At 41.5% G+C, this 27,324-nt stretch overlaps 1 protein-coding gene across 3 annotated transcripts in view; it reads left to right on the plus strand.

Moving 5' to 3' along the window:
* The first annotated feature begins 903 nt into the window (after positions 1-903).
* The window catches only part of NTM (neurotrimin), a 398,407-nt gene continuing 371,986 nt past the window's right edge, over positions 904-27,324 (plus strand). For 2 of the 3 annotated variants that reach the window (XM_007082672.3, XM_007082673.3), the window contains exon 1: positions 905-1,684. In XM_007082672.3, the coding sequence (XP_007082734.1) occupies positions 1,518-1,684 (167 nt within the window). In that variant the 5' untranslated portion in view covers positions 905-1,517. Of the gene's footprint in view, positions 1,685-27,324 lie in introns of all 3 variants that reach the window. The other variant, XM_007082670.3, reaches the window with a different exon arrangement.

Genomic DNA, 27,324 nt, shown 5'->3' on the forward strand with positions numbered 1-27,324 from the left:
TGCAGGACTAGCATCTTTTAATGTCGACAAAACAAGAATAAAGAATGTAAGTTAGTGTCAGAACTTGACCAAAATTTTGATGCGATTTTGCCACTTTTACACACTAAGAGACGTCTGTGATTTTGTATTTATTTTATATATGGGACATCTGTTTAGAAAGGTGTTGTTGAGTCTCCGGTGTTGGAAAGTAGCTTCTGGGGGGGTGGGGTGCTGGTGGTGTGGGCATTGACTATTGAATAAAAATGAGATTATTCTAAAGCATCCTCCAACACTCTAAATTTACTCTAAATGCTAATGGAATTAATCTGATAATTTTAAAGGTGCATGCATGCATGCTGCAGGGTTTTCCTTTCCTAGTTAATTAGTTTGTGACCCTTTTTAAGATGTCTTGGGTTTATTAAGATTGTGAGGTAACTTTGCCTTTCTTCTTAATTTGGAAGTGACATCTCCTCAAGGGGGTAAATGGTTAAACTCCTCGCCTCGGCTGGTGCATTGCCGCGGCGCGGCGCGGCGCGGCAGGGGTTAAGGTGGGCGCCCGCGCCCCGAGCCCCGCGCCCGCCCGCCAGGATGAGCGCGCAGTCCGCCCGCTCGCTCGGCGCCGGCCCCGGAGAAAGTGGCGGTCAGTGATGGAGCTGCTGCCATGACAACCCCGGCGGTCGGGGCCCGCGCGCGTCGGGGCTGCTCCCGGGAGGAAGGCGGCGCGGAGGCCGGGGGCGGCCGCTGAGCGTGGCGTCCGCGCGGCTCCGGTGCCGGCTGCGCCTCGTCTTCCCTAGCCAGACAGCCAGCGAGCTAGGGGCCGCCGCGGTGCGCTCCGCCGGGCCGCTCCTGCCTCGGCCGCCGCCGCGGCGACTGCCTCCCCCGAGACTGGCCGAATCGCAGCGGCTGCAGAGCGCATTTCGGCTCGGAGGAAGTTGACCGAGGCGGCTGCCGCAGGATCACCGGGTCCGGATCGCACGAAGCCCGGCGGAGCCGCCTCCAGCGTGCCCCACTTTCCATCTTGGCTATTGTTACGGATTGTTTTTCTCCTGGCGATCCTTCCTTTGAAACTTACAAAGAAAGTGTTGGATTTCCCCTTGTTCGAACTGAGGAATTGCAGACCACCTCTGGGGAGCCGGATCTGACCCACCCCCTGTCCCCTTCTGGTACCAAAGTGCTTACTCCACTCCAAAGTGCCATGTCAGAACTGCTACCGGGAAGAAGGGGCTCTTGAGACGTGCCCACACCTTTGCACCTGCCTTGCGCTTCCCCTTTCTTGGCCGTCTTCCCCGGCCGAAGCAGCACCGAGGAAACACCCCGTGGATGTCCTCCGTGGAAATTGGTTATCCGAGGCCGGATTCAGGGGAGGAATATTAGACTTGGAGGAGTCTGCGTGCTTTTCTCCTCTCGCGCCTCTCGGTCGCTGCTAGTTCACTGCTCGGTCCCTGAGCTCGCTCCCTCACCCCACCCACTTCCTGTGCTCGCCCGGGGGGTGTGTGCCTTGCAGCTGCCGGAGTTCTGGGAAGTTGTGGCTGTCGAGGATGGGGGTCTGTGGGTACCTGTTCCTGCCCTGGAAGTGCCTCGTGGTCGTGTCTCTCAGGCTGCTGTTCCTTGTACCCACAGGAGTGCCCGTGCGCAGCGGAGATGCCACCTTCCCCAAAGCTATGGACAACGTGACGGTCCGGCAGGGGGAGAGCGCCACCCTCAGGTAGGGAGCTGTCTTTCTTCTATGAATTAACAATGATTTGTATGGGTTGTGGGGGGAGAGGGGCAGGGGTGCAGGTGTGAGCGCTGGCGCAGCTGGCACGGAGGTCGCTGGTTCCTTGGGCTGCACGATTCATGGATGGGAAACTGAGTGCTCTGCCCCGGGAACGTGGTGGTGTTAGGGAAACGCTCAGAGGTTGGGGAGATGAGCTGTTTCTCCAAAATTGGCCTCCTTGGCTCAGGACTTGGTAAGCGTGAGGGGCGGCTAAGACAGGGAGTCACTGAGATTGAGGACAGTGGCATGGACGCTGTGTGTGCCCGAACCTGGTGGCCATGGTGACTGGGGACCTGGCTGGGGCTCAGCATGAACAGTCATCTCTGAAGTTAATGAGTCCCAAAGGACGAGTCTGGCTCCGTTTGAATGCCTTCACTCTGCCTGTGCCATGGGGTGTTGCCAGTGGGCTCCTGTATTCTGGCAGACCTGATGTTTTGTCCTGGGCTTGACTGTGTCTGGGCTTTCCTGGAGTGCCTTCATGCCATGAGCTGGTGGGCAGAAGGACATGCTTTTTCCTGTCGAAATATGGCTTTCTGAGATTGAAGTCCTGGAGATGAGTCTGATTTGTCCATGGAAAACATCATTTACTCTGGTTAGCTGTTCCCTCTTGTTTTTTTTTTTTTTCCCCCACTAAAATGGTGTGTGCAAAACTCATCTACTGAAAAGATAGGATATTTCAATGTTGAGTTGGGTCCTGATGGGTTTCTGGGGTTAAGGCTTACAGAAACTGAGGAGGAGAAGAATCTTGGCTATGTTTTGTGTAAGATGGGATGAGTCTATGTCCCTGATGACCCTGCCTACTGACTTGTTAACTCAATTTCCAGTGTCTAAGAAATGTATCACTCATGAGAGGGTAACAGAGAATTAGTGATGATAATGGGAAATCTTACTCTTTAGAGAGAGTCAGCATGAGGCAGAAGTTAAGAAGGTTCATATGAAGAATCATTTCTCTGCCTCTCTTTGATTTAATATTCTCTCTTACTTAAAGTTTTCCAAACTGGGCTACTGAGCTGACTCTAAGGCAACATGGCAATATTCCCATGCTTTGCATTCAAAGATTCTTAGAAAGATAATCGTGGTGCTGGTGTCCATTGTTTTACCCCTGGTGACTGTTCTTTTAAAATTGCATTGTTTGTGGATGGTACGCTTAAGGAAATATCCACAGGATAGAAAATATCAAGAAGGGGGCTCTGGCAATACAGAGCTGACTTGTCAGGACATTGCCAAATGAAGTGTGTGATTTAAGGACATATGTAAGGCCTACAAACATCCCGTGCTCCATTGTCTTTGAAGAGCTAACCCCCAAAGCCCCAGTGAACTCCTAGTTACCCATTGGCTCAGAAAACCCACCTCTTCCACTAAGCCCTTCAGTGACTACTTTGGACAAAGGTTAAATATCTAACTGCCTCCCACCCCAGAATTACTGTATCTGCTTTGTCAAGGGATGTCATGGAGCTCTAAAAATGTTGTGATTTCAGGCTGCCTAAAAGAGAAGTGCAAAAATGAAGCCTTAACACAATACGATGATGAATTTAGTATTCTCTGGATGTTCCCTTTGTCCCTAACTCTTAGCTGCAAGGAGTGGTCTCAAAGAGATGAAATAGAGACAGTCTCACATGGAGAACATTTTAGAAACAGATGGGATGGTATTTTCAAGGAGAAGGTGGAAGGTAGTCAGCTCTGTGGAGATTTGGAGATAAAGAAATAGCAAAGGGGCCTTATAGACAATTGTCCCATATTGTAATGGGGATCATTTGAAGGGGGGTTGGATGAGCCAGGATCTGGTCTTCAGAAGGCATCTTCCTAGTCTCATGAGAATTAAGACTCTCTAGAGAGTGGCTGAATTTGGCAGATGCTGAGCCAGGGCATGGGCTTTAGTTAGGAACAGCTTCTACTTAAAATTGCATTATCATGGACTTCTCTTTCTTTATCTTTCCCTCCATGCCTTTCTTGCTCACTCTGGGCTTCCCTGTCCCTGTCTCTTTCAAGTGCTAATGTTTCTTTGCATTTTCACATCTGCTCTGGTCTTATTTGGGTGTAGAAGGAGGAAGTGGAATATGATGGGGCTTCTTCTCTAGACCCAACACTGCTGTGACATAAAAAGACTCTCTTAGAACATCCCCTGCCATTCTGTGCCAGCCCCTGGGACGAAATGTCTAAGTGACATAAGGAGGAAGACACTTCCAGTGGATGGAGCCTTATAGGGCAGGGATTAGAGGAGCTAGGATGTGACTGACACTGACCCACTGGCTAGGGCCTGATTTAGGATGTGAATCGGGCTGCAGGTGTATCAGATGACCTGCACAAAGGATGCTCACGTTCTGCAGGATAACCTTCATTCTTCCCAGGCTCTTATGCACTAGAACAAGCAAGGTCCGCCATGCTGAGGTGTTCTTTTGTGGAGTTGGAGCCTTTGAACCCTCAAACACAGTCTTTGTAATTTGGTGTGCAAACAAGCAAATAGGAATTTCAGAATGTATTTTGTTTGCATAAAATTTGCTAAATTTGCAAACCTGATTCTAGATTGTTGTAGTGCAGTGTCTCAGGGCTCTGGAATTTTATTTTTTTTTATTTTTATTTTTTGGAGTTTTTCTTTCTTTTTTGTGTATTTATGTGGATCTTTTCATTTTATTTCCCTCTTTACTTCCTTCCTTCCTTCCTTCCTTCCTTCCTTCCTTCCTTCCCCTCAATCTCTTTCTCTCTCCTTCTCTCTCTCTCTCTCTCTCTCTCTCTCTCTTTCTTTCTTCTTTTCTTTTTTCAGCATGCAACTAAGCTACACAGAATACAACTAGGGAGGCCTGGAGCACCTCCGCTCTGCCCTGGAGAGCAACCCTGTCCACATTGCTGTGGGTGATGCTTGTAGTTTACTTCTCAACCAGCAGAGGACTTTTTGCTCTGATTTCATTTTATTCTTTGTTCTCGCCAGTTTTATTTTTTGAAGATGTCTTCCAGTCCCCAAAGAATGAATGCTTCAGCAGCAGATTCTAATGTGAGGAAACTTTTAAAAATGTTTTATTTCATCCAATTAGTGTTAACGGTCCTTGTGGAGGTATTGGGAAACCTTTCACCCGAGCCTGCCATTGACAGCCTGAAAAAAATCGCAAACAATTTGCTATCACCCACCCTTTCTGCCCTCCTGCTGATAGTCTGTATGCATATATTTTTTTTAAAGGTGAGGTTATGCAGAACAGGATATACCATAATAATAGCATTAACAAAGGTTTAGGGAGCATTTGCTATGTGTCAGGGAGGAGTCTGTTTTTCATAGCATCTTCTCTGTCATCCAGCTTCATAACATTAACATTTAACCCTAATAGAGACCCTGTGATGTAGGTGCTATTATTATTCCCATTTTGCAGATGAGGAAATTGAGGCATGGAGAGTTTACATTGTTTGATTAAGTTGTACAGATAGGAAGTGTTGAAGCCAGGTTATGAGGCAGTAGTAATAATAATGTTATTAAGATGAATAGTAGTGTCAATGATTGGTCAGTTACTGTATGTGTTAAATAGTTTGTATACATAGTAACATTTAATGTTTGAACAACTCCCTGAAATAGACTTAATTATCCCAACTTCATTGCTGTGGAAGCTAAGGCCCACAGAGGGAAATTTAGGTAATATCACACAAGTAGTTAAGTGGCAGAGCTGGAAGCTGACTCAGGACTCTACTCCCTCATTTTGGACACCACACTTTCCCCGCTGCATTCTGTGTTCTAATTCCTTGCTAGTACTCAGTGTCTCCTCTAGTCATTTTGGCTTAGACCCTTTCCTGCAATGATGTTGAACCTTCTATGTTCTTTCTCCTCATGCAATGGGGAACAGCTAGCTGTTGGAAAGCAGAGATCGTACCTTGTAATATCATGAGCACTGTGTACTCCCAAATGTTTATGGAACAGATAAAATGAATAGAAACTAAACAAAAACATCCTTCAGCCTATATTCAACTTATTTCTTTACTGCATTTTTCCATCATTTTACTTTAAAATACAGCTGTGCTCAACCAACAAAGGTTTACTAAGTCGTTCTTACATGAAGGGTTCTGAACTGGGTTTTGGGGTATAAAAAAGCATGAGGCTTGGATGTCGTACTCCAGGGACTTAAGTCCAACTCAAAAGGCTGGGCTGTAGACAAAGAGGTAACTTACAGGTGAGGCAGAGTGTGCCCATCAGGAAGTGGGTGATGTGTGTGCGTGTGGTCAGAAAAGAGCATCCTGTTTCCATGTGGGGTGGGATTCTCTGTGGAAATGCTGAGGAAAAAATGAGGGGCAGGAGAGAGCTGAGGTTCTCAACTATGTGGATGTCATTAATTGGAGACCTTTTGGGGCACCTGGGTGGCTCAGTTGGTTGGGCGTCTGACTTTGGCTCAGGTCATGATCTCACAACTTGTGAGTTTGAGCTCTGCATTGGGCTCTGTGCTAACAGCTCAGAGCCTAGACCCTGCTTCAGATTCTGGATTCTGTGCCTCCCTCTCTCTGCCCCTCCCCTGCTCACACTCTGTCTCTCAAAAATGAATAAACATTAAAAAAATTAATTGGAGACCTTTCACTAAGTATCCACCTATCGTTTGGAAGTTCTGATGAATGTGTTTTGTGTTGTCATAGATTCCCCCAATAAGGTGACAAGTAGTATAGTGAATTATTTCACTGGGATCATCTGCAAAGTGAGTATCAAAAGCTAACTTGTACCTGTTGTTACATGTCTAGAGTGTAGGCTTTGCCACTGCACAACGTTGAGGTTTTGTTTTTTGCTTGTTTGTTTGTTTGTTTGTTTGTTTAGATGAGTTAAGAAGAAAAGATCTGAGAAATGTATGAGATTGAAGTTGGATTTTGCCATAGCAACTCCATGGAATAGCACAGAAGAATGTGTTTTTGATACTTGAGGAAACCCATAGAGTCCCCTTCTAAACATAGGAAGCTGTAGCCCTTTATTCATATCATGTGAAAAATTTAGCATTTCACTTGATAGCAGATGGATTATCTTTATCCCTTCAGCTACTCTATTGTCTCTTGAGGGCAAAATGATGACTTTCTCATGTTTATATCCCAGCATCCAGCACATGACTTAGCCTATCATTTTTGGTAATAAAGTCTGAATGTCTGTTCTGCTTGTCTTTCTGCTGTAGACACCCTGGCCTTTTCTCCACCTCATAAAGGTAGAAAACAAATTCTTGCTACAGAGGCCTTCTATTTGTGCTCATAACTGTTGGGGATACCTTACTCTAGATCTTTCCATGGACAGCTATTTATCATTTTGGTCTCAGCTCAGATGGAAACCCCTCACTAAAACCTTTCCTGACACCCAAGGTCAAAATAATCCCTACCACCTACACCAGTCTTACACTGACATTTCATCTTGGATTTTTTTTCTTCAGATAAGTCATCCATATCTGAAGTTTTCTTATTCATATATTTGGTTCTGTGTTTATGATCTGTCGTCCCCAAATGGACTTTAACTAGAGAATAGGTACCTTCTCTTATTCAGCACTGTGTACCCAAGGTCAGGCAAATAGAAGGCTCTCAGTAAATAGTTGTTGCGTGAACAAATGAAGGAAATCTGAGATCATTGCCTTCTTCTCCTTGCCCTTCTCTGTCCTTTTCCCTTAGTTGTCTTGTGTTGTTCTTGCCCTCGACATGTTACTGGCTCACTGTCATTTCTGACTAGTCTGCACAGATGTGTGAGGTTGCCCTTGAGGAAGTTACAATTACAGATAAGTAATTGGGCTGGTGTCTTTCTGTCAGGGACACAGATGGGCCACATCATCTGTTGGTTATTTCATAGCTGCACCCATGACACTTGTCTTCTTTCTGCCAGGTCACTTCCCTATCCAGTCCTTTAGCCTTTGAAGAGGAGCTCCTCTCTGATGAGGTGTTTAAGCCCAGGTAGACCTCAAGGAGATTAGCATTTTCAAGATGAGGAGGGGCACCAAAATGTACCTTTCTGCCCATCCTTCTTTCTCTCTATTTGGAGTTTGCTAGCAATGGTTGTCTCATGGTGTAACTGTTGATCCATTCTTAATGAGTTAACTGGTTCAGAATAACAGTGCCACTCAGGAACCATGTGCTGTTCTGATTGTGTTGCCTCCTCCCAAGATCAACCACTGTGTGCTCACCTCCGGGGCTTGCCAGGGATCCAGCCGGTGGACTGTGGCTCAGAAGAGCATGGACAGATGGAGCTGTGGAGGGAGGCTCCTGGAAGCATACTCAGCCTTTTGAGGAGCCAAAGACTAAAATGGGAAAACGAAAAACCCAACAGAGCATGGGGCAGAAGGAGAAAGGTTTATGCCAGTTGTCATGGGAGCCTGGCAAGGGGCACCGAGGGACAGCCTGGTTCTCCAACATTCCTCACCTACAATCATAGGTGCTTTGCAGAAATGTTGCTTTTGTCTTTTGAGTTTGAAAGGATTGCAGAGATCTGTTTCAACCACCTGGTTTTACAGATAATGAGATAGTGATCATAAGTCTTGCACAAAGATGCCTTCCGGAAGGGTGAGGTGGAGGTGACATCAGCCCATGATTCCTCACTTAGCTGTGAGCCCTAGTATAGGGCTACCTGTGCCTGAAATAAGGCCGCCGTTTCCTACTAAGTGCAAAAGTGTCACACTGACAGCATCATGACAGTCAGCAAGCATTTGTCACCATGCTTGGTTCTCACTGCTGGTTGTGTCTGGCACTGAAGTTTGTATTCTTAGCCTTCTCCACCTCTGATTTCATATAGGACAACTGTTTACTGTATCAGGCTCCATGCTAAGCACTCTACTAATTTAGTCCTCATAGCCTTATTTAATCCTCATAGCTGCTCTAGGAGATGGATGCGATTATTATTCTGATTTTACAGATCAAGAAACCAAAGCACAGAGAGAAAAGTGAGACATTTTCCAAGATCACACAGTCAGATGGTGGCTGAGCCTGGGGCTTAGAACAAGTTTTATCTGACTCTAAGCTGGTTCTCTTTTTGTACCACAGGGCTCTTCTCAATCTATCCCTTCTTTGCTTCATTGCCATGGTGTACTCCTTCTAGAAACCAGGTGAATTTGGCTTTTCCTCCTTGTCCTGAAGTGTAAGAATCTCCTTTCTTGAAGTATTTTAGGAATGGAGTATGGGAATGTTTAAGCTTTGATGGTGTGGAGACACAGAGAATGCCCAGCTGGCCTCTACAAGTCCCTTCTCATTAGACAACCCTAGAATCTCCATAGTTTTTTCAGAGTAAGTCTATTCCAGGTTCTTCCACCAACGTTTTGCTTCAGATCAGCAGTCTCGGACTCTCATAGAGAGTTAGCAAATCATCAGACATTGCCATGTATTACTCTGGCATGGGATATTGAACAAATCAAGGTAGAAACAAAATTCTATGAGGATCCCACAAGCCAGTATATCTGGCTGTTCTGGCAGTGGGAAGCAGAGTGGGTGAAACCTTGACCTACACACTTTCTTCTTAGTTTTTCTAGAAGTAGGACCATTGGCATCTCTCAACATGGGAGAATCTTGAAAACAATTATAATTAATGTTAATAGTGTATTTATTCTCTTAGGTTCAGAGTTTCCACTGACAGGTAAAAATAACATTATCCTTGTATTATTTGACGTTACTTTTCTTCCTTGGGATAAGGTTGATGGGTTCCCACTATGTGTAATAGATTACTGATAATAAATAAACAATACAATTAACTTCATATAGATGGTCAATTAGTACTACATTTAGGAACTTAAGAATTACTTGGGTTTAGGACACAATTTCCAAATTGCATGTGAGCAATGATGAGGAGGAGAAAATAAGAATGTTTTATGGGAGCACAATTGATAGTGGCAAAGGTCTCCAACAAACAAGACCATACTAACTCATATTCTAGTGGAAGTGGTATGCTAGAAAGAAAACAGATTAGGAGATAGGATTCTGCTCACCCTGACTCAAGCACTGTGTCTGTGAGCTGTCAGGCAAAAGCTTTTAATCTGTCAGTATAAAAAGGACAGTTATTGCCTACCTCAAAGGGTTATTTTTGGTTAAAAAGGAAATACACACAAAGTTTAGTGTATAATTATTACTCTCTTTCTCTCCATATGTATATACATATTCACACACACACACACACACACACACATATATATATATATATATATATATATATATATATATATATATAAAATATTGACACATTTGGCAATTTTCATTATAAACTATGGCAGTTTAAACACCCATAGCTACCCTTTGATTGATACACCATGTAATGCTTCTGGAATTTCTAGAATGATAGGAATGCCTCTCTACCCACCCGTAATTATACTTTGGTGTTTTCTCTACACGTTTGTTTAGATCCTAGGACTCTTCTTCAGTTCAAATAATTTCTTGCACTGTTTTATTTCTGACAGGGAGTGAGAAGAAAGGTATTTCTTTATTTTTCATAACAAGATTGTTGCATAGCAAGTTGTGACAGTTCATGGCTCTGAAGATGAATTTCCTACCAGAAAAAGCCATACAGAAAGCTCTGTAGAGGCAGGTTCTCTGAAACAAATAGTGGGGTCAGGAGTTCATGTGCAGATTTAGGATTGGTAGACTTTTTTCCTTGGGAGACTGATTTTTCTGTGATAATTCCACTGGAGTCAACAGACAAATAGAGGTAGGGATGCCCTAGCTTGGGCCAGGGTGGGGAGGGGGTTAAGCCCTTCTAGCTTTAATGTTCTCTGATTGTAATTTTTCCATTCATTCGCATCTCCTGTGCAGTCAGAGGCCAGCTCAGGACTTGCACAGTAATAGGGAAAATTGAGAAGGAAGTCTTTCTGCATTTGGTAATTTTTCTTCTGTCCAAGTCTGGGGCAAGACCCTTGCACCTGGCACTAGAAATTGACTGCAGAAATCACCAATGGAACCACAAAAACAGTCTTTTTCACTTCAAACGTATGCCATTGAGCTAAAATTAATTGAAGTTATAGATAGAAGTCTCACCCTTTCTGCATCTGGCTTTCTCAAATCTCATTGATCACGTGGCTTGGTTTTTTGGGCTTATTTGGGCATATTTGGCCAACTTGCCCTCTTCTCAGTGTGAGATGCTTTGGCTCAGAAAGCTTTTGAGATTTAGATTTGTCTTATAAAATGAACATATGAATTAATCTTATAATCTTGCTGATGGATTTTTTTTAAATAATAGAATTTTTAATGAAAAAAGCATCAACCATTAGACTGATGGAAAGTGACAAAACTGAAATCAACAGGCAGATAAAGCTTTGTTGGCCACATGTTGGCAAAGGAAGATATGTTTGTGTAAAAATAATTTCTTGGTCTTCTGTGGCTTTCAAACAGGCTCTAATGGAGAGGATGAGTGGAAAAGTGCACTCACACTCAGAATAAGCATCTTTGGACAAATTTACTTGTCAGGAAAGCTCAATCCATAATAATTATAAACAATCAGAAGCAATGAGGAAGAAAATAAGATAGAGAATACATGCAAATTCTCTTTAATTTGGTACAGTTATTATACATAAAAACTGGAAAGGGTAATACTGTGGTGTGGGTTGAATTGTGCTCCCTACCAAAAGAATAAAGAAAAAAAAAGAAAACAAAAGATATGTTGAAGTCCTGACATCCAGTACCTCATAAAGTGACCTTACCTGGAAATAAGGCCATTGTAGATGTAATCGATGAACTTAAGATGGGATCATGCTGGAATAGGTGAGCCCCTAATCTAAGACAGCTGGTGTCTTCATAAGAAGATGAACATAGGGAAACACAGAGGACACACTGGGAGAATGCCATGTGATGATGAAGGCAAAGGTTGGAATCATACAGCTGCAAGTCAAGAAATGCCAGAGATCGCCAAAGAACCACCAGAAGGAAAAGGCAAGGAAGGATTCTATCCTACAGGTTTCATAGGGAGCATGTCCCTGTCATCACCTTAATTTCATACTTCAGGTCCCTTGAACTGTGAGACAATAAATTTCTTTTGTTTTAAGACATCCAGTTTGTAATGCTTTGTTATAGCAGCCCCAGGAAATGAATACACTAGGAGAAAGAAATTACAAAGGAAGAGTTCTCTTAAATAATCACCACCATATAAAGGACCACTGAAAAGCTAGGTTAGACCACGCCATCACCCACTGTGACACAAGCCACTGCAGTCCATAGAGGAGCAGTCAGAGCCCTGAATGTTCTTGGCATGGCAGTTCCTATCCTAGTCATGACCCCCCAAGCTCTCCATTACAAATATCTAGGAAGCTGATCTGGAGTATAACTATACTCAGAGCTCATTACCCTCTTTTTTCCTAAGAGACCATCAGGACAAGATCTGTAGTTCCCACTCCTCAGTTATCTCAGTCACCTCAGAAGTCAAAGCCCACTCCTCCACCTAGGTCATGTATCATCGTCTAGATTTTTCTTATTACCATATGGTCTTGTACTTCCAATGATCTGAACCAACTGCAGACTTCCCTCTAATCCTCCAAACCTTCCTATTTACTGTCTTACAGCTTCATAATCCATCACCAGCAAAATCCCTATGTTTCCAGTCTTTTCCCTGAATTTTCTCTTTTTCCTGAGTTGTTTCCATTCCTAGAGTCATGTCAAAAGAGACTGTTTTTTTTTTTTCCTATGTACTGCTTACCATGAGCCCTGAAAGTTGGATAGATATCCTCCTTGCTACTCATTGTGACTTCTGTGCATTCTTTTTCTGGCTTTCTCAGAATCCCTAATCATGTCAGCATGTGGGCTGTGAGGTTGCATTACCCACAGCCATTCTTGCTGCAGCCTTCTGCTCTTCCCTGACCAGTCAGTCTCTCCTGCTGGAGTTCCAGATCATATATCCTAGTGTTAATCCACAGGTCCACTTTTATGGCTCAGATATTTCAAACTCAATGCCTCCAGCCAGAGCTCTTGATGCCAGATGCATTTAACCCACCACCAGCCACCAACTTGATCTTCCATCCCTGTCTGCCCCAAGCCCTGATTTTAGGAATGAAAGCCACCATTCATTCAACCACTCAGGCCCAAGACCCAATAAATATGTATTTTTTTTCTTTCTCTCTTATGCTTCATCTAATCTATCAATACATCCTATTTGTCTTTACTTTTAAGATATATCTTGAATCAGACCACTTTAACCATCTCTAACACTATCTTTTTAGTCAAAATCACCACCAACTCTCACCTGGATTATTCCAGTAGCATCTCATCTGGTCTTCCTGCACCGCTTCTGCTCTACCAGAGACCATTCTCCACCTCATGGCTCAAGTTTAAGAACATTGTTCAAATCATACCACTCTCTGTTCAAAACCCCGTGGTGACTTCCAGTAATATTTAGGTTGAAATACAAACACTTCAATGGTATGAAAAAATGTTTTATTGCCAGTGCCTAGGTAGCTTACTTGGTTAAGTGTCAGACTCTTGATTTCACCTTGGGTCATGATCTCACTGTCTGTGAGTGTGAGCTCCACGTTGGCCTCTGCACTGGCAATGCAGAAACTGCTTGGGATTCTCTGTCTCCCCTCTCTGTGCCACTCCCCCTTCTTGCATGCTCTGTGTCTCTCAAAAGTAAATAAATAAACTTAAAAAAGAAACAACAACTCTTTATTACCTGTTGCCTGCCTACCCCTCAGAATTTCCCTCTATCACCTCTGCTCCACTCACAAGGATGCAGTTCACTGAACTTCTCCATTGTTCCTTGAACCCACCAGGTCCATTCTTGCCTGTGGAAATGCTCTTTCTTCTGCCAGGACCCACCACAATGTTGTATGGCAGGATATTCATGACATTCGTGTGTCTGCTCAAATACCCCATCCTCAAAGAAGACTTTCCAGACCTTGCTGTTTGAGATAACCATACTCCAGCCCCCACTCTCCTGTGTTTCCCTATCTAGGTTTAATTTTCTTTATCACCCTTAACACTCAGAAAATTCTGTTATTTATTCATCTATTATTTATTTATGGCCTCTTCCACTAAAACTAGGGCCCCTAAGGCGACTGACTTTATTGCTCTCATTTATAGTGGCTAAATTATGGTCTGGAACATGGCATATATTAAGAAATAGTTGTGGAGTGAATGAAAACTTTATTAGGAATAATAGTAAGCTGCTAACAGTGAAAATTATTTATCTTTTATCAGAAAGAGGGGACTTACGTATATATCTGAATTGGCAGAAGTTTGGGTGTTCCTAAACAGAGCTCAAAAGGAGTGCGTGTGATCTAGCCTTGGTTTTGTCTTCCAGGGCATTGAGTGGGATGGGAAGTTGATGGGGAAGTGTGTCAGGGTATTGTGACACACTTCATAAAATCTACATGGACAGAGGCTAAAGGACCTTTAAATTTCCACTTTCACAGGAGGTTTTATAGAAAATCTAATAAACACTTGAAAATAAGGACTAGTTTCTGGTTCGAGTCTGATCACTGTGGTGGGGCGGGGGAGGGGGGAGGAAATAGCACTTAGAAATCAGGCTATGTGCCTCACTTCTAACATATTATTCCATGTATATTATGTCCCCTATGTTTCTTTTAAAACTATTTATTAAGGGAATTCTACCTTAAGGCTACCGAGCATGATGATTGAGTAGAGGGTCTGGAGCCAGGCACCTCCCTGGGTTCAAATCTTGGCTTTGCTACCTCCCTGTTGTGTGACCTTTGGCACATTGATTAACCTCACTGGGCCTCAGTTTTGTGGTTGTTTGATAATAGAAGTGAACCAGGAGGGAAATAGGGAGTATTTAAGAACAGTGTCTGGCACTCAGTAAGTGTTAGCTTCATATGAAGGGGGAAGGACAGAGCATGAAATGCATCTGCTGTGGGCAAATAGTATTCCTTTGAATCGAGTGACCCCAGGTGCCCCGGTGGAGGCCGATGTTCCTGCAAGTCCTGCACCTCTGTGGTGGGCTGATTTTGAAGAATTTCAGCAAAGGTCATTGTTTTTGGAAGGTGAATAGTGGTTGTGGGCTGGAGTGACCCGAGTCTCAGGCCTAGCTCTGTCACAACTCACCATGGGATGCTGCTAAGAAAATTAGTGTTTCCCTGTTTCCCAGTTTCCCTGCGTCTGAAATGAGAAGGCAGGGCCTGACCCTACTGCTCTGTTCAGTTCTTTACATTTGAGGAAGAGATTGTTAGCTGTTCAAAAATATATAGGTTGTTTATCTTCTTCCCTGGACACAAAGCTTGACTCTCATTTCTCAGGCTCTTTTGAATTCAGGTGTGGCCACGTGACTGAGTTCTACCCAGAGGAATGTGAGCAAAGTTATGTGCGGATTGGCCCATAAAAATCTCCCATATGAAATACTTCATGCTGTTTCTCTTTACGCCATCTGGATGTTGATGTCCAAAATTACCTTGGAAACCCATGTCCTATTGGGCAGAAGTTCCATTATCAGCCAAGTCATTGAATGTCTCCACAGAGCAGGGCTTCCACACCCACCCCACCAGCTGACCCAGAACCTCATTTGTTAGATTATCACATGAAGGAAAATTACACTTCCATTGTGATAGGCTTCTGGGATTTTTGAGTTCATTTGTTATAGTACCTAGCATTACAAGATATAATTCCACAAAACTATTATAATTCCTATTTTCTGGTATCAGTTGCATAGAAATATACAGAGTTCTTAAAAAAGTCCAAACTTAAGCACTTATTAAAATTTCCTGGCAAGCTTTTTGGTGATTTTTACATGTGGCTGAAAGTGGGAACCATGGCCTTTTCAAACTGAAGCCTCAAATGTTTGATTTTCATTTGCTTGACTCTTTACATCTCTGAAGCAAGTAAAATGTCTGCTTTACAGAATATGTGAAAACCAGTGACAAAGAAAAGTTTTACCTTGAAGTAAATTAGCACATGTCTATAATGGATACGACTGGAGACATACCGTAATTAGTGAAAATACTTCTTAGATGACAAATTGCTCATTAATGGCTGGAGGTTTCTTACTTAGTGTAACCTTTTGTGCTAGAGATATTCCAACACTCAGTGTTTTAATTGACACACAGTAAAGAGACAGATGGGATGATTCGTAAGCTTTTTCTTAAAAATGTTGAAGAAGAGAGAAAACCACTGTCAGAGGTTACCTTTTAGAAGTGTGACCAGGTGGTGGGGTAGTCACTTGTGCATTTGAGTAAGGGGGGAAGAGAGGTCAGAAAGGGAAGGAGGAGGGCAGTTGTGGTAGGAGATCTGCAAGGAAAAGAGGCAATGAAGACACCTAGAGATTTAAGGTGGTTCTATTACAAGATTTTGCATTTCAGGGGTCAGGAGTCTTGTCTTATGTTCATTGCTATCTCCAAATGACTCACAACACCTGGCACATAATAGGAGCTTAATGCATTGTTGGCGAATAAACGGATGAACTTCCTTATGTCACTTCAACACTACTTCCTCTGTATCTTGTACATGCCAGGCGTTGTACTAGGTACTGAGTTTCTTTTCCACAGAATGATTTTAAGTGAAGGGAGACTGGGGCTGCAGCTTGTATGAAATGTAAAAAAGAGTGTCCTCTTCCAGCATACAACTTAAACAGACCAGTTATAAATAGGTGCCCTTCCTCCAGTCTGACAACTCAGTCCCTAGGCCTCTTGGTGGGATAGACAGAGATGTGAATTTTTAACTCCCTCCATCCAGCATTCTTGAGCAGCACACAGCCTGTGCAACTGTACTTGGCAGGTCCAGTTTTTACTAAATAAGTAAGTAGACAAACAGTACTTTGTGTATTGGAAAGCACTATGCCAGAATTTAAAATATGGGTAATGGACAGTACCTTGGGGTGCAGGGAGAGTGGTGTTTGCAGGGTGGTCAGGAGCATGGTATGATCCCTGTAGGAATCAGCAGGAAAAACATTCTGGGCAGAGAAATCAGCAAGTTTCATGACCAGTTGAAAAATGAGCAGTACTAAAAGGAGGCAGTCTCAAAACTGAAGATGGTGTAATGAGTAACAAAAAACCTAAAAACCAAAAACCAAAAAAACAAACAAAAAATCCCACAAAAAACAAAAACAAAAACAAAACAAAACAAAACAAAAAAACATTTGGGGCCTTGAGTGTCTGCAAGCTGTAGTATAACATTCAAATTAAGGAGCAAATGTTGATAGCAGCACAGATTTTAGGAGATTAGAAATAAATAAAAATCCCACATAAACAAAGACAACACCTGTGTTGATTTTCTTTGCTGTGTATAGTTTCCATGTGGATACTGTCTGGGTTGTTACAGCTCTGTGGTTCTGTGGCAGCCAATATTTGGTGCCTCGCCCCCCCCTCACACACATCTAGCCATATGGGTCTAGTGTTTTCTAACTGAAATGTCATCCTTCTTTGGTCCATTATGCTTTGTCATTGCCATTTATCACATCTGAAAATTATAAACATTGAAAATCTGCATAATATCCAATTTGACGTTTTACCTGTTGCCATTTCCAGGATATTACATTGTGAAATTAAGCCGGCATTTTATGATCCTGTGTGGATGTGTGTGTATGTATAAGCAGACACATATTTGGAATTAATGGACTCATAGAAATCAGAGATGGATTAGACCTAATGAGCTGTTCAGAAGAATTATTTAGCGCATATTTCATATCTCTATTCAGTAATCAAATCTACACACTGTGTATGCTAAGAAGGTGAGGTTTTTACATTTTTTTTTCAGTCCTTGGATCATCTCCATTTCTGCCTGAAAATTTAGCGTTGCACCCCTAGAGCATTTTGCACCAACTTTATTAAGCATTCAGTTTGACATTTCCCCACCCTTAGGGTTATCTTTGGTATTGAAAAAATAGTTGCTTTGCTTGTTACCATTAATGTATCATTAGTAATTGGTGCCGGGTTCCCAGGATCCCACCAGGATGCTGGGCAGCTCAGAGCAGGTGGTGGGAGTCATCAGAGACTCAGTCCTGCCCCTTCCCCAGGCCCTTTCCAGTCTCTGGGAGAGACAAGCCTGACTTTGAGCGTGTACTGAGTGGAAGACTTGGAGAGTTAGCCTAGATGAGAGGCTATATTCGAATTTTTATACAGAGCAAATGATTTCCCTGCTGCCTTCTGTTTTCATTGAAACTGTGCTAGAGCTGGTGACCTTCCTGCTGAATGAGCACTGGCTCTTGGTTATCGCCCACTCTGGTTTATATTAGCCCTTCAAGCCTTAATTTCCAGCAGGCCTTCAAAATTCCATTCACAACAAGGTTTTCTCTACGAACTAAAAGGGGAAATGAAAGGTGAGATGTTTGAGAATGTGGAAGTTTAACCAGAGAAGGACTGCATTTTTGAAGCTGTAACAGAGACATGAAATTATGGGAATTTAAAGGAAACCTCGGGGGTGGGTTGACACATTGTCAGCTTCCCACAGGCAGATGCCTAGCTTCTAAATGTTCCTTATAGCTTATTTAAATATAATATATATTTTATATATATATATATATATATTTAATATATTTAATATTTAATATTATATATATATATATATATACACACTCAACTCTTGTTGGTCTACATAAAACATGCTAATTGAGAATTATTCTGTAGTGGGAATAAAGAGACTCTGGAGTTAGAACCTCATTTGTTAAATTATTAACCTCTCTGAGGCTTTATTTTCTTATCTGTGAAATGGGGCTAAATAACACCTTAATACCTACCTGACAGAGTTGTTGGAAGAAACAAAAAGGCATAGCATCATTAGCAGTGTTTAATACAAACCTTTGTGTGGGTCATCTCATTCATCATCATAGTTATTTATGATAATTGTGTAAGATAACTTGTAAAATCTCAGCTATTGTGCCTGGTGTATATTAAGCATTAAACATGTTATATTCTTTCATAGTACATTAAATTAGGAATAAGAAAAAAAAAAGGTTAACACTATTTATCATGGATGGAAGATTGATGGAAGACAGGCCGTCACATCCATGCTGTGACTCTTGCCTGGATTTCCAGACACAGACCTCTCCTGTTACTCTCGTCTGTGTTTTGTCCTACTACAAAGGTACCCTTAAGGTGCTCCAGCATATATATTCTGTGGCTCACTTAGCCTGGTTGGTTTTTCCACACCCTTCTCCCCTATTCCTTGTTTCTCCCCTCTCTCCCAGGCCCAAGTCTGGTGGAAAGCCTGCAAACAGCATAATCACACCCTTGATCTTCAATTGGAACAAACCTCTTATTCACCCAGATTCCCATAGTTTGTTTATGATCATGTGTCGTTTGCTCAAAAAAATAATTATTCAACACCTGATAACAATGTCAGATAGTGATGCACACTCCCTAGAAGAAAGCAAGCAGGTAAGGGAAGGGAGACATTAGCACCTACTAATTTTAAGGTTTTTTTTTAATTTATTTTTATTTATTTTGAGAGAGAGGGGGGCAGAGAGAATCCCTAGCAGGCTGCACACTGTCAGCACAGAGCCCCATGCAGGGCTCAAACTCACGAATTGAGATCATGACCTGAGCCGAAGGCTTAACCAACTAGCCACCCAGGCACCTGGAATAAGTAGGTGCTAATTTTAGACACTCCCCACACTGGTTGGGGGAGGTCTTTCAAAAGTGGGGCTTTTGAGTGAAATATGATGAAGTGAGGAAGTCAATGTGTGTGCACATTTGGGGAAAGATGTAGCAGGGAGAAACACGGCAAATACAGAGATGCAGAGGTGGAAACATCTTGGCTTGCCCAGACTGTGGAGAGGAGGGCAGAGCCAAGGCCAGGCCACTTGGCTGCAGTGACCATAGTGACCCCTTTGGATTTTATTCTTAGAGCTATGGAAGCTACTAGAACAGTTTGATCATTTTTGGGTGCTATGTATTATTTTTTCATTTTTCTGCACTTTGCTATTATTTTCATGCCCTACCCTTGTTTAATTTTAAGTTTCTTGAAAGCAAAGACCATGTTTAATTTGTATCTGTGTATCACTGATTGGACAGAGCCAAATCCGACTAAATGAACCTCCTCTGAGCTCCCACAGTGACCTGAACCACCCCATCTAATCAGCACTTACCATAATTATGGAAAAGCTCTTTTTCTGTATGTCTTTGGTTAGGCTCACACTGGTTCACCAAGAATGAAGCCACTTCCAACTGTTACATTGTGAGGATTTGGAAATTCCTTAATGGATCATGAAATTACCCAGGAGTACAAATCCCTTGACTTCCTTGGATGAATAAACAGTCTACCATCCCTAGACTTCCATTTTCATTTATGACTGAAGGCTCAGCCACACTGCCAGGCCCTTGTTGCTCCTGGTCTTATGATGGTTGAAATCAATAAAATGCCCTGAAAAAAATGATCTATAATAAAAGCTTCAGCAGAGATTCATAAACTATTACTCTTATTTTATTTAATTAAAAAATTGTTTCATTACTTAAAAAAAGTAAATAATTACTGTTCATTTTGCTTTGTTATGATTGCCTTGGTGCTAGATTGTTTAATCCTACAGTGTATGCCTATGGTATTTAGGGTCAGTAATTACTGCTGAGTTGCAGATAAAATATTAATTAAACATACTCCCATTTTTAAGGAAATATTTACACATAGCTCCTGTTGAAAATACATTTTGAATTTTTCTGTGAACTATTTTTGTCCCCAAGTTCTTTCCTAATAGAAATTGGGAATGGTTGGGACAAGTAGTGATGAGGTTATGGTCCATGCACTTGGGCAGTGGTGAAGATCATGTGTTACTGGTTGCCTTTGATTGGTCCTCTTTCCTCTGGGAGTATAGACCTGGCTCATACTAGCCGCTCAGTAAATGCTGATAAAATGTTTATTTCAGTAGCACAATATTTCCTGTATACTGGGAAAAAAATATGTATTACTTTCCTTTTATTATGAAATATTTTATATCTCAATATGTGTATGATATATCTATGTATAAAAACATAACAGATTGATCACCTGCATGCCTTCCACCTACTCTAAGAAGTAGAACCTTCCATTAGTTGTGAAATCTCATATGTTCCCTCCTTTTTTTATACCCCGTCTCCTCTGAGGGGCTGGCCACTACCCTGAACATTTTTATTCTTTCCTTTTTTTCTTTAGGGCTTTACCAAATGTGTAGATATTCTTAAATATGCATTGTCTATGTTTGTTTGCTTATTTCTTTATATTAAAAAAACATTTTATTTATTATCCTGTAAATGTTCATTTAACATTATGTATTTTCTAATAATTTGAAATTAATATCTTACTGAATATGGATAAGGGAAGAACTCTAAGTCATTTCAGATAATTAACTGATCTACAGCTCATCATTCAAAAATGGTTCAGTGCCCTGTGAATGTGTATGTATGCACACAAACACCTGCTAAAAATATACACTGAAAGGCTCAAATATCAACATAGTAATGCTCATAAAGTTTCCGAGTAGTGGAATTATGAGTGACTTTGATTTTCTTCTTGTGTTTTCTATAATTATTAAATTTTTAAAAACTAGGTTTTATTTTTATGAAATCAGGAAGAAGTCAATGTTATAAAACCTAGTAAAGTGAAAATAGGTTACCGTTTAAACCGATACTGCTATGATAAGTCTTGGGGCTTCCTGCACACATGCTCCCATGTGTAAGGCATTGTACTATGCACTGTGTGGGCTACTGGGATATAGAAAGCACAGCTCCTGTCCTTGGCCAGCCTCCAGTCTGGGCAGGTAGAGAAAGCTTCAGAACCAGCACCTCAGAAAGAGATTGGAATCGATGGCACTTGCCTGTCTGGGATCCCACTTGTAATCTGGGAAACGGGCTTGTGGGTTGGAGAAGCACAGAATGGACACTGTGGGGTATGGGGAAGAAGGAAAGAAGGGGCTAAGTCTGTGATGGCTGGGGGTGATTGGGCTGGCAAGGCCCGAATATGACACTGGCCTAGAGCAGCACGAGGCCACTAACCAAAGTTGGCCCATTTCTGAGGACAGGGCAGCAGAGCTCTGGGCCTCATGACTGGTTCCTCCCCAGGGGTCGTGCCTGGCCTCGTGGAACTTCCCTTCCAGCAGAATGAGACAGACCGTGAACAAAATACATACAAAATACGGCATATAGGAACTGGTAATACATGCTATGAAAAATAATGAGTGACAAGTGTGGGAGATAAGAGGATGAAGGCCATTATTTCAAATAAGATATCTAGACAAGGCCTAGTTAATTACTCTTCACTTGCCTATGTATTTTAGATTTTCTACAGAAACATACAGTCTTTTGACAAGAGAACAAACATGTTAGAAAAAAAAAGCAATGGTTTAAGGCAAAAAATACAGTGGTTTAAGGCAATGTATGCTTTTTGTTCTACATCAGAGTAAAGAGATTGTACAAACAAGCTGCGTAGGAAATACGCTTTAGTGTCTAAAACTCTTTACAGCCAGGATGTTGATCTTCATTTATCATCCAAATTCTTTTTCCTCTATCTTAATTGCCCCTGTCAGAAGGAATAAAAAATGGAAACACTTTGTCCAGCTTCATCACAGAAAACCTGTCTCTGATCAACAGAAGAGGAAAAAGGAGATGGTTCTGATTATGGTGATTATTCATAACTTAATGAGCACGCCCTTATCACCAGTGGGCGAGACAAAGAACAGGTCAGGATTTACACCCTGCCCTCAGGAGGTTTCTAGAAGACTGCTGAGCAGCCAGTATGGGAGGAGTAGAGAATGGAGGCTGGCTGCAACAGCCAATCCTGAGGCAACTTTCAGCCCTGAGGCCTTTGGAACCAAATTGCGTGGAGCAGTTTAACTGCCCAGACACTCAAAACCTCTTAAAAGCAATGGCCGGTGAATAAGCCAGAAGTCATAAATAGATCAACTAACAAGCAAATAATGGAATTAATAAATAGGGGAGCAGCACCCGTGCTGTGAGCACCCGCTAGATCAAGAAATGTCAGCTTTTCTCTCAGCTTTTCCTCCACAGCGCCAACTGTCAGTAATTTAACTAACATTTTGTAAATAAATGTGGCTCTCGGACAGCTGTCAGCGCGCCTGCTATAAACACTCCTTTTGTCACTGAAAGCTGGCAGTGGTGCACTGTTTCTCCTGCAAGTGTGGCCGGCACTGCCAGTTGGCTCCTGGGCCCAGGACTGTCACTGGAAAGGCATGGAGACCAAAGGCAGAAGCAGGTGTGGCCCCAAGTCCTGGGAAGGCCCTGCTCTTCCAGACCTGCAAGCTTGACTGCTGCTGGCTCAGCCCTCCCCTTACATGTGGCCAATCTGTGAGTCACTGCGTTTTCTTGCCTGTCCTGTTGCCCAAGTTCCACCCCAGGACAGTTGTTTAGGTTAGGAATTCCATACCCCCAGTGAATTTGCTTTTCCTTAAGTAAGAAATTCAATTATCCAGGTCAGAGAGATACTGAACTTGCTGTTTTCCAGTCCAGCCACTAGATGATTATTTGATGTTAGGACATAGCCAGATTCTGCTCCCTCTTTAGTTTCCTCCATTGCTGAAGACAAATGACTCTGGAGTGCTCTTTGACTCTCCCAGGCTTAATCACTGAGTTTTATTAAGTTAGTGCTTCCATGTACCCTGTTTCCCTACGAGGCTCTTTCTCAAGTATTCTTAACCTATACCCAAGCAAAAGCAGAGGAAGAGGAAGAATATTTCTTAACATAACAGTCCCAGGGGCAATAAATTTGGGTTATTGTAATATATATAATATAGCTCCATGGAGAGAAGGGTGTACTAGGTAATTAAGTACTCAGGATATATTTAGTAAGAGTAAAAATTCTAACAAACCTTTACTGAACTCTTTCTGTTGGCTATGTTCCTTTTCCGCATGCTTTACATAGTATCTCACTTAATTTTTAGAGATCTGCGATCATCCCTGTTTTGCAAATGAGGGCCAGGAGTACAGAGGCTTTGAGGAACATACTCAAGGCTTTATGCTTAAAGTGTGGCTGGATGGGGTTTTGATCCCAGGCAACTAATCACAGGGTCTGTGCTCTTGGCAGCTGCACTGCATTTCCCCATTTGTAGTTACCCTGTGGGCTGGGTATAGGATTTCCAGTTTTAAAGAAGTTAGGACTCAATCAAATAAACCCCACACTGAAACTGAGGAAGCAGCTTTGATATTTTTTCAATGAATAAGAAGGCTTTTTATAGTTATTATGGCAGCCCTTCAAGAACACTATTCCCTGGAGGATATCCTAGCATAATGTGTCAGCTCAGAAATGTACTTAACCTCACTGATAAACTAAGAATAGCAATTAATAGAAACTAATTTGTAGGGATGTTTTGAGGATTCAATAAAACAGTCCATATTTTTTTTTTTTTTTTTTTTTGGGACCGAGAGAGACAGAGCATGAACGGGGGAGGGGCAGAGAGAGAGGGAGACACAGAATCGGAAACAGGCTCCAGGCTCCGAGCCATCAGCCCAGAGCCTAAAACAGTCCATATTAAGTATTTAGTGGTACCTGGCATAGAGTAAATATTCATTCTCTAATTGAAATATTTATTATGTGTATATGATGTGCCATGGGTTCTGTGAATAAGAGAGATGTAATGTGTTCTTGGAACTTATATTCCCTTGAGAAGATATAGTGAACAAACAGACTTACACAAATATATCAAATAGGACCAAGTGCTGTGATCCAGGCCACCTGGGTGGCTTCTGTAGATTGGTGGTTTAGTGACAGTCTGTCTGAGAGGAAGTGACATTTGAGCTAAGATCTAACTGGAGAGAAGGATGTGAGAGTAGAGCTCTCCAGACAAGGGGAACAAGCTTTCCGTGTTGGTGGAAGAGAAAAGGGACCATTGTGTAGAAGCAGAGCAGACAATGGGGAGAGAGATGCAGGAAGAGGTGGGAGGGGTAAGATGGGCAGAACTCTGAAAGCCAGGTAATGAATGGATTTGGGTCTCATTTCGTTATAAGAGAGGAAGCCATCAGAGCATTTAAAGACAGGAGTGTCAGGGCCTGAGTTCCTGGGTTACAAGAAAATGGTGCTGGGTGGCTATTTGGGGAATGGTGCTGGGTGGCTATTTCAAGTCTGAGAGGTGTAAAGTATGATACCTGTAGAGATTGTGCAGAATACAGGTGAGGGATGGCAGTGAATTTGACAATGGTAGAGGCAGTTAAAGCTTGAGAGATGCTGACAGGTATATTTGCTGGCTAACCAGACTAAGCTGACAGAGCCAATTAATATAAGGGTGTTTAGTGATAGCAATCCTTGTGGTCTGTATTATTGTAAAATAAAATGATACTGATGGTTTTATTGGATTATCATTATTGAGGAATTTAGATGCATAATAAATTATTTATGTCTTGACAAAAGCACCCAGAGAATTCTTTGTCACATTACTACTTTGAATCAAACATAGCTATTCTGATATGGAAAGTTATCACTCCCTACCTCTCATACTTAAAACCCATTCAGGGGTGCCTATTTTCTTTATTTATACTGTCTTTCCCTGCTTTACTTATGAGATTGAGGTCAGTATTAAATAATTAAACAGAAGGAGGAGGATATGATAGGGGATTTAGTGAAGAGAGGAAAGTAGACAATAGAAGATTCCCTGGCTTAATTCACCAAATTCCCTCTGCAACCCTATCATTTACTCGCAGGGCCAGATACATTTTCTGTGGACCTGGTTTCATCTTCCATAGGAGACTATTTTAATTAGGGCCTCGTTCTCTACTCTTCTTACTTGTAGAGTTTTAGTCCAAAATAATAGAGGATTCTCAGTCCTAGATTCAAGCCCTGTTTCATGCAGAACAAGGAACAAAGACTATGCAGATGAAGACAGTGACATATCTCATTCTTTAATAAAATACTGGCACTCACTATCATTAATACTGATATTTTGTTCTTATGCAAAATCAGCATTAAAGTACCAGTATTGTAATTTTGCTCAAGTATTGCAATAACTAGCAGTGATAAAAAGAGAGGAATCAAGGAAATCATAGCTATATATGCATATAGAGAGAGCAGATTCTTAAATATCTCATTAACTCCTAAGAGTGTCAATATAAAAATTGGTGTTCAGGATGATGAATCTGAGGCATCCACATTTTAAAATATATTAAATTACATTCAGCATACTCAGTCTCCTAAGGCATTGAAGTGAGACATATATTTTGAGCAATTTGTCATCAAAGTTGGTTAAAATTAAGATGATAATTTTAGCTCATATAGAATTAAATGTCAGTTTATCTTGACATTCATTTATATGATACATTGCATTCCACTATATAATACCAGAAAACTGCAGTATCTCTGGAAAATGCATGTTTCTTATCTAAGGTTTTGAGTATATTTTAAGAAAGTACTGTTTTCTTGGGTGTCTTTTTAGAAAGTGTTGGATATAGTTAAATGATGGTGATCAAACTATTGGTCAAAGGGAACTGGTTCTCAAAATCAGCCTTTGCTCTGGAAAAAAAAAGATCCTACCTATTATATATCAATAGATCATACTGAGGAGTAGGTAGATCTTATAGGGCTCTCATACCAATATTCATCAGTTACTTATTATAAATACCAGATAATGTTCCAAGCATTTATATCTATCTCATAACAACCTTGAGATAGATTCTACTATTATTCTCACTTCATAGGTAAGGAAAATGAGGCCCAGAAAAATTAAGTAACATGCCCAAGAAAATATGACTGCTAAGGAAAGGAACCAAGTTGCTTATTCAGCCCCAAAGGAAATTCTTATACAAATTCCATAGGAAAAAGTCCAATATACCTACTCTTTTAACTCTTTGGTTTTTAAGTATGAAACTATAAAGAAGCAAGAAGGAATATTCCTCCCTGTCTATAACTGTACCCAGCATGTATCCTTTATTATTTCTGCAGAAACAGAAGCTCTGCATTTTCACCAAGGAGTAGAGTCAGCAGTTTATGTGTGTTTTTTTAATACCCTCTTAGCAATTAATTATTCCTTTTAATAAGCACAATGAAAAAGAATCATTATTGGACTCGTACTTTAATTGAATTAATAATGTATTCTGGCTATTAATGTTTTTTTAATATTCTGTGTATTATTTTTTGTTCTGTTAGACAGCTATGGCAGGGAGATAAAATGTGAGGGTACGTGGGGCTGTGTGGATATAGAGCTCTCTGTATAATGCATGGATTCTGACAGTGATTGGTATTAAGTGGGTGCATGTTGCAGGGGCAAGGTGTGAGATGCAATGCTGTTTCCTCATCACTGCAAAAGTGATTGAGGCCTTTTGGCTAATTTCTTGGGCAGAGGTGAATGAAATAGCAAAGCCATTCATATATGATGTGGAATTCTTCATATGAAATAATGGAGTCTATTCTCATTTCTCTAGTTATAGACTGATCTAGGCAAGGGGATACTTGGACCTTAATACCGTGATAATATGGGTCTAACTAGAGAAATAAATCATAATTTCTTTATATTCAGTATCCCTTTTAGAGACATAGCCCCTATGTTAGAGTTACAATAAAAGGCATATCATGGATTAAAGTTATTTTCTAGAGGATGTTCAACAAAATGACTCAAAGGGCAGAGAAAAGATGAAATTCTTTCAGATTCTACATTCCTTGTCCTCTGTACTTGACTGTTTTTTATATAAGATTACTTAGCCAGACCTCAAAATAATGTCTGTGTCTGGATAATAATAGGCATGCTTGCTATCAGTTTAGCTAGCACACATTATTTGTTAATTCATTTATTCATTTACTTAATGTGCATCGGGTGCTCACTATGGGCTGAGTGTTATTTTAGGTGGTCAGGA

Source organism: Panthera tigris, chromosome D1 (genome assembly GCF_018350195.1).
Source record: "Panthera tigris isolate Pti1 chromosome D1, P.tigris_Pti1_mat1.1, whole genome shotgun sequence".
Lineage (NCBI taxonomy): Eukaryota > Metazoa > Chordata > Mammalia > Carnivora > Felidae > Panthera > Panthera tigris.